Source organism: Hemicordylus capensis, chromosome 3 (genome assembly GCF_027244095.1).
Source record: "Hemicordylus capensis ecotype Gifberg chromosome 3, rHemCap1.1.pri, whole genome shotgun sequence".
NCBI lineage: Eukaryota > Metazoa > Chordata > Lepidosauria > Squamata > Cordylidae > Hemicordylus > Hemicordylus capensis.
Window position 1 is genome coordinate 220,105,717 of NC_069659.1, and position 14,674 is coordinate 220,120,390.

Sequence of the window (14,674 nt, forward strand, 5' to 3'; positions counted from 1 at the left end):
ACCCAACAACATTAAAAGAAGATGCAGCCCCTGCACTTCCCAACCAGCAACTCCAGCCTCTCCTGCTCTCTGTGGTGGGGCAAAACTAAAGTCCTGTGGAACAAGGAGAAAGAACTCTGGAACAGCAGATCAGAAGGCACAGCAGTTGAATCAGTGCTTCAGGGTTTGTAAAGAGACAACCGATGGCGGACATGATGCACAGCCTAATGCTGGCATTTCAGTTCCACTGGGGCTGCTGCGTAAAATCTAGCCCAGTGAAATTGTACAAGAGTGCAGTGGCTCGGCCCAAGTTCCTCAGAGAGCAGCACCTGGCCAGACGCAGATGCTGGAAGTTAAGTCCCTGCCCCCGCCACCCCAGTCAGGTTAGAATTCTTTAAATAGGGCCTAGTTTGGGGGTGGGCTTTAGGTACTAGGCACTAGGGCTGTAGGACAATAGGGGTGGGTTAGGAGATGCCACAGTAATCCCTTTTCCCTTCCCTCTGACTGACCCTATTGTTGCTCACTCCCCTCTAAGCCTCCTCCTCCATAAACCCTGCTTCTTTATTTGGGGGGATTTAATTTTTTCTAGCTTCTGTGAGTGCACTACAGTTATAGATAGCACTGTGTGTGGCACACACCGTATAAATAGACCACCCCGACACCACACCCCTTTAAAAAATACCCACCTTAAAGGAGCTTCTTCTTCCCCTCATCAGAGTTAGGGCTTAAATAAAAACAACAACAACCCAAGATATCCGGGAGAGTGCGAGGCAGAGCCAGGAGAAGATTAGCAGGCAGAGGAGGGGTGATGCTGCTCATGGTGGGCGACAGCAAAAGGGGCCTACTCCCCAAGTTGTCCCCACCACTGTGGCTGTTCCATGCAGGCTCACCTTTCCGGAGGAGGGTGGTCCTGCAGCACAGCTGCTGCTGGCAATTAAGGTAGAATTAGGGGGAAAGTCCTGCCCTGTCAGGGAAGAAGATCTTCTTGTGGCAGTGGAGGCGGCGGTGATGGTGTCAGTTGCTACTAGCCCAGCCAGATCCCTCTCATCGTCCTTCCTCCCCAAACCCCCTTGGCAGTGTGATTTCCCGGTCTGAGACAGAGGAGGAGCAGGAGGAGGACATTCCACTTCCTGGACCTTCTTAGCCTCAAAATGAGGGTGATGGTGCTGGCGGCCCCCAGAAGGAACCAGCAGCCCCAGTACCTCCACCACCTAAATGGGGCTGGACTGGCTCCCATCGCAGCATGGTGTGGGACCACTTTGAACTCCGCCATGGTGATCCACACCATGCTGTCTGCACCCACTGTAGGGCACAGGTCAGCAGGGGGGAGGACTCTAAGCATCTTTCGACTTCAGGGATGCTGCAGCACCTGTGACGGCATCACTGGGGAGTCACTGCTCCTGCTGGCAACAATAGGCCTGGTGCATCCTCGAATAGTAGCAAGGCAGCTTCTCCTGCTCCCAAGCAGGGGAAGTTCCCTGCATGGTGGGTGCAGCTGGTGGGCAAGTGGTCTTGCCAAGATGATTGCTATTGCCAAGATGATCGCTTTGGACGACCAGCTATTCCAGGTGGAGCATGCTGGCTTCCAATGGCTGCTTGCCCCCGAGTATAAAATCTTCTCACATACCACTTTCAGCAGGCAGGTGGTGCCCTCCCTGTACCTGGTGTGCAGAGAGGCTGTCAGGGCTGCTGCGCTAGGGATGTGCCCGGACCGGTCCGGAGGCCATTCTAAAGGCCTCCGGACCGGTCCGGACCTGGGTGGTTCGGTTTGGGTGGGGGGTTTGCTTTAAGAGCGGGGGGAGGGTTTACTTACCCCTCCCACTGCTTTCCCTCTCTGGAAAAGCTCCCAGGAGTCCTCTGCGTGCACGCGCACATCAGAGATGTGAAGTGCATGCGCACAACGTGCGTGCGCGCAGAGGACTCCTCGGAGCTTTTCATACTGAAAGCGGGGAAGGGGCGGCAGGGAGGTATCCTGCCGCCCCAATTACTACTAAAATTACGGGCGCCAGAGCAGGAAAGCAGTGGGAGGGGTAAGTAAACCCTCCCCCTGCTCTTAAAGCAACCCCCCACCCCAGTGCCGGACCGCAGTTTGGTGGTTCCGTGCACACCCCTATGCTGCACATAGCAGCTCCTGACACCAGCATGCACTTCTTTGCTGATCTGTGGATCAGTAGGAGTAGGCTGCACACAGCTTTCTTGTTCCTTATGGTGCACTGGTGGGGGCAGGAGAGTGAGGGGACATCTGCTGCTGGTGGCATGGTCAGCTCCCCCCATGCAGCAAAACACAGGTGAGCTCTGCTGCATGCTGGACACTGACCAAATGGCAGATTTGCTTTCGGTGGCCTTGGATCGCCAGGTGGAGGGATGGCTCTTTGGGCAGCCAAATCTTCAGTGAGGGTTCATAGTGACTGACAATGCTCGGAACACAGTGAAGTCAGACAAGCAGCTTCAACTTGTGTCCATCTGTTGTGTGGCGCACACTCTAAACCTGGTTGTGTGGGATGTGCTTGGTCTTTCTGGGGCTAAGGCCACGTGAGGCATCCCGGGTGAAGGCGCTGAGTGCAGCCTGCTGCAACCATGGCTGTTCTTATGGACAAGTGCCACAGGATAGCAGCTTACTTCCACTGGAGCAAAAAGGGTAGGTGGATTCTCAAGGAGAGGCAGCTTGAGCTCTGCCTACCTGAGCACCTGATCCCTCAGGATGTTCTGACCTGGTGGAACTCCACCTCTCTCTTGCTCCAGCACCTGCAGGAGCAAGAGGCAGCCATTCACAGCCTGGTAAGGAGGCATGGCTTGGAAGTCTGCAACCTATCCACCCAGGACTGGGTGATCATTTCCGAGGTTGTCTTGACACTTGAGCCATTCTGTGTTGCCATGAATGGCTTGTGTGCCGAGAGAGTAGTGCTGAGCCAGGCTGTGCCCACCCTCCAGAAGACAATGGGTGAGCTCCAGTCCATGCTGACCACTGTGGAAGCTGACCACTGAGGCAAGTCGGCTGAGGACTAGAGTGGTGGATCAGCTCACAACACCCTTGGGTACATTGGCAGTGCATATTTTGTCCTGCCTTTGTGATCCAAGGGTGAAGGGCAAAATTGTCACCCCTGAGCAGCTGCCCAGTTGGAGGAACCTCCTGGTTGAAGAGGTTAGGCAAGCCCTGGAGAGAAGGTTAGGGTGCTACCAGGAGGGTGGTACTGGAGTGCCTACAGCTAGTGCACAGCTCCACCCCTAGCAGCATCACCACCACCACTTTCCGGTCCAGCAGCACAGTGTCAGCAGGGCCAAGGAAGCTGGAAGTTCCACCTGTGCATTCCACTCGGTGGTTCACAGAGGGCATTTTTTGGTGGTTTGGCAGGGGAACGGGAAGAGCCTACTGAGCCCTGCAGAAGTGCTAAGCAGAATGTTCTGCAGTACTTGCAGGAGCTGATGGCAGGCTGGCAGATAGTGCTGATCTAGTTTGGGGCAATGCATCAACGGGCAATGCCCAAACCATCTGATGGTTGTTGTACGGTTCCTCTCATGCCCGCCAAGCAGCGTCTAGAGAGAGAGGGACTGGGGATGTGGTGACACCCCATCACTCATGCTTGGAGGCTAGCTTGGTGGAGCAGCTAGTCTTCCTGAAAGCCAACCTCCCCATGCTGGGCTATCTATCCAGAGCTGGCCATGAAGGGTGAGTGACTCCCACCCAATGCAGCACCACTGGTAGCTCACTCCACCCTTGCCAACCCCAAACCCAAATGTGTCACAGTCTACCTGTTAGTGCTGCTGACATACCACACAAAGAACCATTGAAAAAGAGAGAGAGGTGCCCAAAGTGCTGTGATGCACTCTGAAGTTCTGGATGACACCGATTATTTAGATCCTTTCCAGACTGGCTTCCGGGTGGGCTATGGAGTTGAGACTGTCTTGGTCGGCCTGATGGATGATCTCCAATTGGCGACTGACAGAGGGAGTGTGACTCTGCTGATCCTTTTGGATCTCTCGGCAGCTTTCAATACCATTGACCATGGTATCCTGCTGGGTCGCTTGAAGGAGGTGGGCTTGGGTGGCACTGTTTTACAGTGGTTCCGCTCCTACATCTCTGGCAGAAATGCAGATGGTGTCACTTGGAGACTATTGCTCTGAAAAGTGAGAGCTGAAGTGTACGGTTCCACAAGGCTCCATACTGTCTCCAATGCTTTTTAACATCTACATGAAATCGCTGGGAGAGATTGTCAGGAAGTTTGGTCTGGGGTGCAATCAATATGCTGATGACACCCAGATCTATTTCTCCATACCAGCTTCATCAGGAAATAGCATGACCCCCTCTAAGTGCCTGCCTGGAGGCAATATTGGGCTGGATGAGGGATAAAAGACTGAAGCTGAATCCAAACAAGACAGAGGTACTGTCTGTAGGGGGTAAGGATCCAAGAGATGGTATAGATCTGCCTGTCCTGGATGGGGTTACACTCCCACTAAGAGATCAGGTTCGTAGTCTGGGAGTGCTTCTGAATCCCAAACTTTCCCTGGTTTCTCAGGTTGAGGCTGTGGCCAGGAGAGCCTTTTATCAGCTTTGGCTGATACGCCAGATATGTTCGTTCTTGGAGAGTAATGACCTTAAAACGGTAGCAAATATGCTGGTAACCTCTAGGCTTGTCTACTGTAATGCACTCTATGTGGGGCTGCCTTTGTACGTTGTTCGGAAACTACAATTGGTACAGAATGCGGCAGCCAGACTGGTCTCTGGGTTCACCTGAAAGGACCATATAACACCAATTCTAAAAGAACTGCACTGGCTGTCGATAGGTTTTCAAACGAAATACAAAGTGCTAGTTATTACCTATAAGGTCCTTAATGGCTTAGGTCCAAGGTATTTAAGAGAGTGCCTTCTCTGTCATGAACCCTGTTGCCTATTAAGATCATCTGTAGAGGTCTGACTATGGGTGCCGCAAACCCGTTTGGTAGCAACTCGGGATCGGGCCTTTTCTGTGGCTGCCCCAGGGCTTTGGAACGTGCTCCCTGCTGAAATAAGAGCATCTCCTTCTCTGTTTGCTTTTAGGAGGACCTGAAGACATACTTGTTTTCCCAGGCCTTCAACGGAGGTTCAATTTTTAAATTTTAATGTGTTTTAAACATGTTTTTATCTAATTTTTATTTTATGGGTTTTTAAACTGTTTTGTTGTTTAATTTTATGGTATTTTGTTGATTGCTGATTGATTAGAACTGTCTTTGCTTTATTTGTAAACCGTCCTGAGCCAATTTTGGAAGGGCGGTATAAAAATTGAATAAATAAATAAATAAGTAAGTAAGTAAGTACACCCACACTGCTGTGGAGGTAGAATGATCCATGGCTATTAAGTGTTCATTCATTCATTCAATTTCTGTACCAATCTCCAATCTCCCTTGGTTGGGCAAGGTGATTGAGAGGGTGGTGGCTGACCAATTCCAGGCAGTCTTGGAGGAAACTGATTATCTAGACCCATTTCAAACTGGCTTTAATGCTGGCTATGGGGTAGAGACAGCCTTGGTCGGCCTGATGGATGACCTTTACCAGGGAATCGACAGAGGGAGTGTGACTCTGCTGGTTCTTCTGGATCTCTCGGCGGTGTTCGATACCATCGACCATGGTATCCTTCTGGATCGGCTGGGGGAGCTGGGGATAGGGGGCACTGCTTTGCAGTGGTTCCGCTCCTATCTCTTGGGTAGATTCCAGATGGTGGAGCTTGGTGACAGTTGCTCCTCAAAACAGGAGCTTTTATATGGAGTCCCCCAGGGCTCCATTCTGTCACCAATGCTTTTTAATATCTACATGAAACCGTTGGGTGAGGTCATCAGGAGATTTGGTGCTGGGTGTTATCAGTATGCTGATGACACCCAAATCTCCTTTTCCTTTTCATCTTTAGGAAATGGCACTCATTCTCTAAATGCCTGCCTACAGGCAGTAATGGGCTGGATGAGGGAGACCAAATTGAAGCTGAATCCAAGCAAGACGGAGGTGCTCATTGTGGGGGCTCAGAATCTGAGGGGTGAATTAGATCTTCCTGTGCTGGATGGGGTTGCACTCCCCCAAAAGGAGCAGGTGTGCAGCTTGGGAGTACTCCTGGACCCAGGCCTCATCCTCAGGTGGAGGCCATGGCCAGGAGTGCTTTCTATCAGCTTTGGCTGATTCGACAGCTGTGCCCATTCCTTGAAGAGGGTGACCTCACAGCAGTGGTGCACCAGCCGGTAACCTCCCAGCTTGACTACTGCAATGCGTTCTACGTGGGGCTGCCTTTGTACGTAGTCCGGAAACTTGAGTTAGTTCAGAATGCGGCAGCCAGATTGGTCTCTGGGGCAACCTGAAGAGACCATATCATGCCAGTTTTGAAACAGTTACACTGGCTGCCGATATGTTTCTGGGCAAAATACAAAGTGCTGGTTAATACCTTTAAAGCCCTGAACGGCTTAGGTCTGAGTTATATAAGAGAGTGCCTTCTTCCACATGATCCCCACCGTACGTTAAGGTCATCTGAGGAGGTCCGTCTCCAGTTGCTACCGGTTCATCTGGTGGCGACGCAGAGGCGGGCCTTCTCTGTAGCTGCTCCTGGGCTGTGGAATGCATTCCCAGTAGAAATTCGTAATCTGAGATCATTGCTGTCCTTCAGGAGAGCCCTTAAAACCTGTCTGTTTTGCCTGGCCTTCCAGGGTTTTAAATGATTAACTGTTTTACATTGTTTTAAATTGTTGCCCTCATTTCCAGGGTTTTTAGCTGCTTAATTGGTTTTATTGTGTTTTAATAGTTTGATTTTAATTGTTAATTTGTTTTAATTGTTTTTATCTTGCTGTAAACTATCCAGAGCCATTTTGGAAGAGCGGTATACAAATCAAATCAAATCAAATCAATTCAAATTTTAAAAAACCATCAATCAATCAATAAATACCACCCTTCCAAAAATGGTTCAGGGCAGTTTACACAGAGAAATAACAAACAAATAAGATGGAACCCTGTCCCCAAAGGGCTCACAATCTAAAAAGTGTTCTGCAGTCACAGTTGCAATGCTACTCCTATTATTCCTAATGGGAATAGTCACAACTGTGATTATGCAATGCTTAGCAGGCACAGAGCAATCCACCTCTGCAGCAGCATAGGTGCCTGTCTGAACCATTGATCGTTCTCTGCATGGTATGTCAGCCAGAGATTTTAAAGGACCTGTGATTCATTTTGTGGTGCACACATGGCTTCTGTGATAAGGCCTTCTTGCACACAGACCTGCTATGCTATGCACAAGAAATGCAAGATCTAAACTCTCAAGAACAGACCTTTGTAGTAATCTTTTTTCCTGATATCCTCAAAGACATGTATAACTTTTTATTTCCTTTCCCCTCCTTTATTCTCTTTCATTTCATCAAAGCAAATGGATGAAGCAAACAAGCACACAAAGTATTACCTTTGGCAAGATGATGAGATGGAATCATGTACCACTGAAGTGGCCATGGCCGATGGCAGGGTCATCTGGTGAGCAGCACTGTGAGCAGCAGTAGCGGGCTGATGGGCTGAAGCAGGCGACATAGCAGAAGGGGTGCAGCGGGTAGATACTGGCACATGCTCAACAGGGGTACTGATTAAAGTTAAATGGAATAAAACAAGGCACATCTTTAAAAGCTGTGCATTTACAACAGGTCATTTTGTTTGGGTGCAAAAGATACATACAAACAGGGAGTCAAGCAGAATTACCGAAGTCCTTGAAGCACAATAATGTACACACATCAAGGATACTTGTTAGGCTTTGGCTGCAGTTATTGCTAAGATGGAATTACTCAGCATTCACAGCACTGGGACCCATAGCCAAACCTGGTCATACAATTGTGCATGTGAGTAAACAAATCTATGAAGAATGGTTGGTGGTGCATATATGTCAGAATCCACCAGTGCCCAAAATGTAAACTTAATGAGACCCCTGAACTGGAGCAACAGGAACTTACTCTAAACTCCAGCAGAGGCTGAAAATTCCAGGGAGTCTGCAATGCCTGAGACACTGCTAGAGGGAGCCTCCTCAGACAACACCCCAACTTCAACTACGGCCATGCATAGTTGTACATGAAAAGCTAGGGCAGAGGGGACTGTACACAATATTACATCTTAGACCTTAGCCACCATTTTAAATGTACAGAATGGCTTAGTAGTCAAAACCTATCCCAGCTGCTATTTGAACGTTTCAAAACAATCTTTTCATAAATTACATATTTATGAGCCCCAGATAGACACTTTTGTCTGATGTTGTATTGCATATTAATATGCAGTGGATTCATTAACCACTATGCCAATGCTTGAAAGAGAAGTTGTGTAGTGTTGCAGCTCTGATCAGCAGCAGGCAGCCTCTGGACCAAGTCCAGCCTGCTGAGAGTACTGTCTGCTTCCCTAGCTGCCAATCAAGAGGAAAGAGGGGCATGTCAAGGAAGCAGCAACTATGGACATGGTTCTTGCTGACAGTAACAGTACCCTTGGGAGCATGGGTGGGGCTTCTGCCCAACCGCTTCCCAGAGTGGCCTACGAGTCAGGCTAGTTGTTTAACAGAGCTTTCTTAGTCAGACTATATCAGTACTTTTTTATTACTTTCTAACTTCAGGGAATCTTTTCTATATCTACTTGTTTGCAAAAGAACCGCAGTGTGGATTTGGGGGTTGTTTTTAGATCACTACTGGGCCTCACCATTGCCCCACATAAGCTGAACATACATCCCAGAACCGCCATCTCCCCATACTTCTGCGTTGCACTATCTATAGGGAGAGAGAGGTAGCATTTGTGTGTTGATACATACAAGAGATATTTGAAGTTAATTAGCACATTACAGTATTGTAAAACATGTTATGGAAAAGGTTTAGGATTAAGATCCTTCTTCTGGGATCTATCCTAATCAATGGTTATTTGCTGCAGGATAAATAAGCCCATGAAGTACATATAAATAACAAAGCTAAGAAGTCAGGAGATCTAGCAAGGCAATTCTTATGTCCTTAAGATACAACAATGCAGCAGAAGCAAGTGGAGTTTTGATTTGTTGAGCCTTCGCACACACGCTGCACATACTCCTAAGTAATCCCCCTAATGGGATGGAGGTACAAATTTTCATGCAGTCTGTTTCCCAAGCCTTCTGCCGTGACATTTTGTGCTATAAATACAGTTGTACAGTATATGTGGTGTACAGTATATGTGAATGCTGAGGAAACTAAATGATTGACTCTCTGTAGTTGATTTACTCTGGATCCATGAAGACATGTCTGCACAAGACTTTCTTTATGGATCAGATCCATTCATTTCCAGTGGCGCTCTTAGCCCTGGACTTTGGGGCCAAAGTCCAGGGCCTCCACACTCCCTGGGGCCCCGCAAATCCTCTTTAGACTGTCCTGGGTCATGTGGTCACTGATGGCCTGCACTGTGCCAGGCAGCCAAGTGTGATTATGACCTGTGTCGGGTGCTTTAGAGACATGGCGGGGAGTGGTGAAAGAAAAATGTGGGATGGGAGTATGTTAAGTTATGTGATGCAATGTTTCTGCTACTGCATATTTGCATAAATATACTCCATGTTAAAAACACTTTTTGTCACTCTGTGTGTGTGTGTGTGTGTATGTAGGGGATGATGCTTAACTTGCAGCAGGTGGGGGGCCTCCAGAGGGGGTGGGGGAGGCCTCCAAAGATCCATGCTCCAAAACTACCTAAGTGCACCTCTGTTCATTTCCATTCCTGCAGAATAGCATACATGGACAATATTAGGATGACTACAGGCTGTGTAATATGGTCAAGCCAAGATGGAATACACACTACTCTGCACCCTCTTCTGCAGGAGAGTATCTCATGAACATTTGGTTTACTGATAAGCGGGGATGTTTCCAAAATAACCTCTCTCTGAATTTCCCCCCAGAGTTTGGGGTTCTGTGAATTACCTGGTCCTGGAGGTGAACTGTTGGTTATCTGCCCTTCTTTCAGCTTGCATTTCCAGGTTTTGTAAAATGGCACGGAAATACTAGGCATTTCCTGCAGATTTTCATTCCTTTCATTCTTTTGTGATTTTTTTTTCTTTGCCAGGTAAATTATATGTATGAGTAACTGGATACGGTAAATTAAAACAATATGTAATTTTTTTTTGCATCAACTTGTTTTGATTATGTGCATAATTGTATCAACATTCTTTCCTTTCTTAAGTTAATGAAAAGAGTGCAGATGCATATGCACATAATTACTTTAGATGTTCTTTATCTTTGAAATCTTGTGCTTGTTCCAAAATCTAATCCTATACTGATTAGTTGAAATTTCACATGGAACCTGTGTTGAAGATGTGTTCTCAAATCTAAACAATATCAATTATTTATCATTAGCAGTTCAGCTACTTACAAAAAATTACAACAAAGCTACTCAGTCTTAAATACAATCGATCTAATCTAGACTCATGAATGGAAGCAGCTTTCTGAGCAGGCAGCTCCTGCAAATACAAATATGTATCCTCATCTGCATTGTAATGTCCACCTGGGCCCAGTTTAACTGTCTAGATGTGCTTTTTGATGTGTGTGGGAAGAGAAATCTTAATGAGATTGTGGCCATAATTGCATGCTCAAAAAAATGACCTACTATACTATTGCATACGGTCACTCAAACACATGGTTTACCCAGAGAAAAAAGAAAATCACATGAAGGAACAGAAGGAATGGCAGGAATGAAAGGCTGTGGCAAGAACAAGTGACACATACACCAGTACTGAAAGTAATTCTAGAAATTTCTATGAACAACTGGAAGATAGGCAGAGTGGAACACACAGGGCACAGCCAATCCACAGAGGACATACAAAAGAGAAAAGAGGAAATGCACCCTTACTTCTGCTAAAGCACTAAACTGAACGTAAAATATCTGCACACACACACACCCAGATATCAGCTGAGAATTATATTTGCCCCTTCATGTTTCTTTACGTTATGCGCTTTCCCAAGCTCACAGAAGCAATCTTGTATAATAATAAATTTCTGCTAACAGGCTCACATTTAAAATAGTTACAAGAATGAACAATAACGATGAATAAGAATATTAAATACATACAACCAGATGGTTATAATTAACCCATGTGGCTAGTCTCTAGTGGCTAATAGGGAGAAAAGAATAAATTTAGCAGTAAGAAGAAAACAGAACAAAAAAGTGAAATGGAGGTGAAAGAAGAAATAGTGTGAGAAAGGAAAGCAGGGAGAAAAGATTAGAAGGAAAAATTAAAAATAATTTCAATAGTTCAAGGTGCAGAAATATTCATCCAAGAGATGAGAGCATGACAGAATATAAACGGCATCTCAACGTATGAATGAACTTCATTTCTATATGAATGCTCTCCTTAGTGGTAGATTATTTTATGCGTGAAACTGGTGTCTGCAGAGGGATATTCCATAAAAAGTGAACAAAAAAGCTGCAAAAAAGGAGATTATTTAATCTCTTTCCCTGGTTCCTATAAAGGGCAGTCCTCTTGACTCACCCAGGAGCTTTTCCAAACCATAATTGAAAGCAACTTCGCTACACTTTGGCAAGGCGGGGGAGGGAGAAAGAGTTCATATGAGGGAACCATTTACAGCAACATCAGGACAGCGACAGGAGTTCATACAGTCAATGGCGTTATTCAGCATTACTCATGACAATTCACAGTTACTGTGCACTACATACGTCCTAAAAAAGTAGCACTTTGGTACAGTGCTCAAAATGGCTTAACCTGAGGCACTTCCTGCTGCAGTAAAGCTGCCTGTCTGGGAAAGTTCCAGTATTTACATGTTAAAAGTGCAGTGCCATTGTTAACAACACTTTCTCTGTCTATGCTCTGAGATCAAAGCACAGATATTGCCTGGAGATCTAAATTTTGCCCTCAGTTAAATGCCCACAGCCCACTGAATGGGTGTAAACAAGGGCAGAATTCAGATGTGGGTATTTCTATAACCTGCTGAGCATCAGAAACCAGAATCAGAGATCATCAGTATTTCATGTGGTCTGACAATATAAGCAGTGTAAAGCTCCTCTTTTGACTGCCTTTTTATCTGACTTGAATTCTCATTGATGTCATAATTTGTATGAGACATTACAGACTACACAAAACAGTTTATACAATAATTTACTATCTTACATATCAAGCCTTCAGTAGCATCTTAGTCATATTATGTGACACTTGCACAACCAAATCTTAGAATCAGACTACTGGATACTTATTGATCTTCCTAATTGCTTTTCTCTACAGGTGGGATGATTCTTCAAACATGCATGTTCATCGCTTGATGACATGCAACATCAGCCTGCATATGTGAATGAGCCATCACAGATCTAACACCCCACTGAAAATTCAAATCACTGAACCTTCCCACAAATGCAATGCTTTAAAACTGAATCAGTTTACACATTCAGCTGCAAATAATCAAGTACTGAGTAATCAAGCGATGATAAATCATGTGATACACATGCATGTATGAATCAGTCAAATATTTCTGATCATCCCTCCCATCTCACTGACCTTAACTGAATTTCATATTCATCAGGGGATCTTTAGAGGAAGCCTAAGTTTCTAAACATACAACACATAACACAGTAACAAGATGGAGATGAAGTACAGATACACACAATCTGTTGGCAGCTCTGATGCTTTCTTTCAAGGCATAACATAGGCCAGCAGATGTTAAGATGGCAAAACATGGTTTAAAAACTATACAGGTGGCCCCTGTTATCAGCAGACTCTGCATGCGTGGTCTTGCGTATCTGCAATTGGGTCTTAAAGACCCAGTTACATTATCTGTGGGAAGAAAAATAGTTGAATTTCACCTATCCATGGTTTTGCGTGGCTGGAAATGACTCAGAAATGACTTCTGATGTAATTTCCAGCTGCCATTTTTCAGCAGAGAGCCATTTTGTGACTTTAAAAAAAATGTTTTGGCCAATATTTGACCATTTTCAGGGCTTTGGTGGACATTGCTAGAGATCTGGAGAATACGGTACGGTTCTTTTCTTCTCTTATTTCTGCCCCCACCCTTGCTTTTTTGGCTTTTTTGTGTGAGGAACCTAACCTCCACCCCACAATTCCCATTGACTCAAGGTTTCATTATTTGTGGTTTCCGTATCCGTGCCTATAGGTGAGAATGGAACCCCCGCAAATAACAAGGGCCACCTGTATTAAAAATGCACAACCACACTCAAGCTTTTAAGCAATATGGAGAAAGCACACTGATTTCATGGAGAATAATAACTGGTCAGTTTCTGGTTCCTTGTGAAAGAAAGGGGTGATTATTCTCCTTTAGGAAATGCTATTACATTTGCACTTGCCCGTCAAGTAAAATTTGAAATCTGGTGAAAGCTGACACACTAACTGCTGGCTGCACTTGTGTCAGTAACCAATATGGCTTAAAAAATATTTACAGCTCAATTCTATACATATTTACTCAGAAGTAAATATATAGAATATAAAAATGATTTTAGTGGGATTTACTTGAAAATGTGTGCATAACATTGAAGCGTTTAGAAGTGCCTAGACTAGCACATATCAGTAACATGATTGCACACTAGATGTGCAACTGATTCAAGCTATTCAGTCAAATGCATTGCTAATTTTCCAGAGATTTTCATTCTGATTCGGTGATTTCCTGCAGGTGTGAAAGCTGTGATGTTCACACAGAGCTCTCTCTCCTGCAAGTGGAAGGAAGAGGTCAGCTCATGCATTCCCTTGTGCATATGGAGCTGTACCCTCCAATGATATGACTAGAGAAGCTCACATAGGAACTCTATATATGCTTTGGAGCACACACAGAGCTCTGGGCTTGATTTGTCTCTCTGGCTGTCATGTGCATGTGGGCAGAAAAAGACTTTTAGTAGAATATCTTCTGCACATTCACATAATATTGATGATAACTGAAATCATTCAATAATCTGAAGGTGTGAAACAGCTATTATCATTCACGGCTGGCAGTTACTTAATAATGAGATGAAGTATAAGCATGTCATATAATGCTTATCACCTATTAGTCCATGACTATCACACTGAATGTGGGGATCCATCCTCAAACAGGAAAGTCATTTAATTAAATATATATACACTCTGTGTGTTGTGAACGTCATCACAGAATCTTGGGCTATTCTATTAGAAGTTAGCAGATGTTATTCCAAACTCATATCAAGATCCAAACAAGGTCAGTCATCAAGTTATACAGTGCAGGGTACCTTGGGTTACTGGATGAAGCAAGAGGGACTTTCTGGCCAGCACTGGGGTAGCTGGCTTCCCTCTGACTTGCACCTGTTCCAAATCTCACGGAACCTTTGGAGGCCATTGCTTTAGCTTTGCCAGTGTTGGCATCTGTATTGTGTGGCTTAGGATGATGCCAAACACTTGACGTCACATACTGTGCCTCATGAGCAGTACCTGCAAGGCTGGGTAACAGAGATTACAAGGATGTACGTGCATGAGAGATATTTTTTTCACCACATCATATATGACTTAAAGTAGCGACCTTGAGTTGTGGGAATGCTGAAATTCAGCCAAGGAAGTAGCTGGCCTATAAAGATATATTCCTACATGCTCACTGTGTAAATCTACCATAAAATGCAATGTTGTGTGACGTCTGTGGATCTGCATTCGATTGTGACCATTTGCCCTGAAACAACAAGGCTTCAACATGTGCAGCCAATCCAGATGCAATGCACATCTGGATGTGCAATGTGCCTCTGGATGTGCACTAACATTCCAAT

The 14,674-nt window shown here is 45.4% G+C and overlaps 1 protein-coding gene across 9 annotated transcripts in view; it reads right to left on the reverse strand.

Moving 5' to 3' along the window:
* The window catches only part of LDB3 (LIM domain binding 3), a 249,056-nt gene that overhangs the window by 50,346 nt on the left and 184,036 nt on the right, over window positions 1-14,674 (reverse strand). For 5 of the 9 annotated variants that reach the window (XM_053309389.1, XM_053309388.1, XM_053309393.1 and 2 more), the window contains 2 exons: window positions 14,150-14,356; window positions 7,383-7,553 (listed from right to left, as the gene is read on the reverse strand). The exons of 2 other annotated variants lie outside the window; for them this stretch is intronic. In XM_053309389.1, the coding sequence (XP_053165364.1) occupies window positions 7,383-7,553; window positions 14,150-14,356 (378 nt within the window). The remainder of the gene's footprint in view (window positions 1-7,382; window positions 7,554-14,149; window positions 14,357-14,674) is intronic. 2 more of the 9 variants (XM_053309394.1, XM_053309392.1) reach the window with 2 other exon arrangements.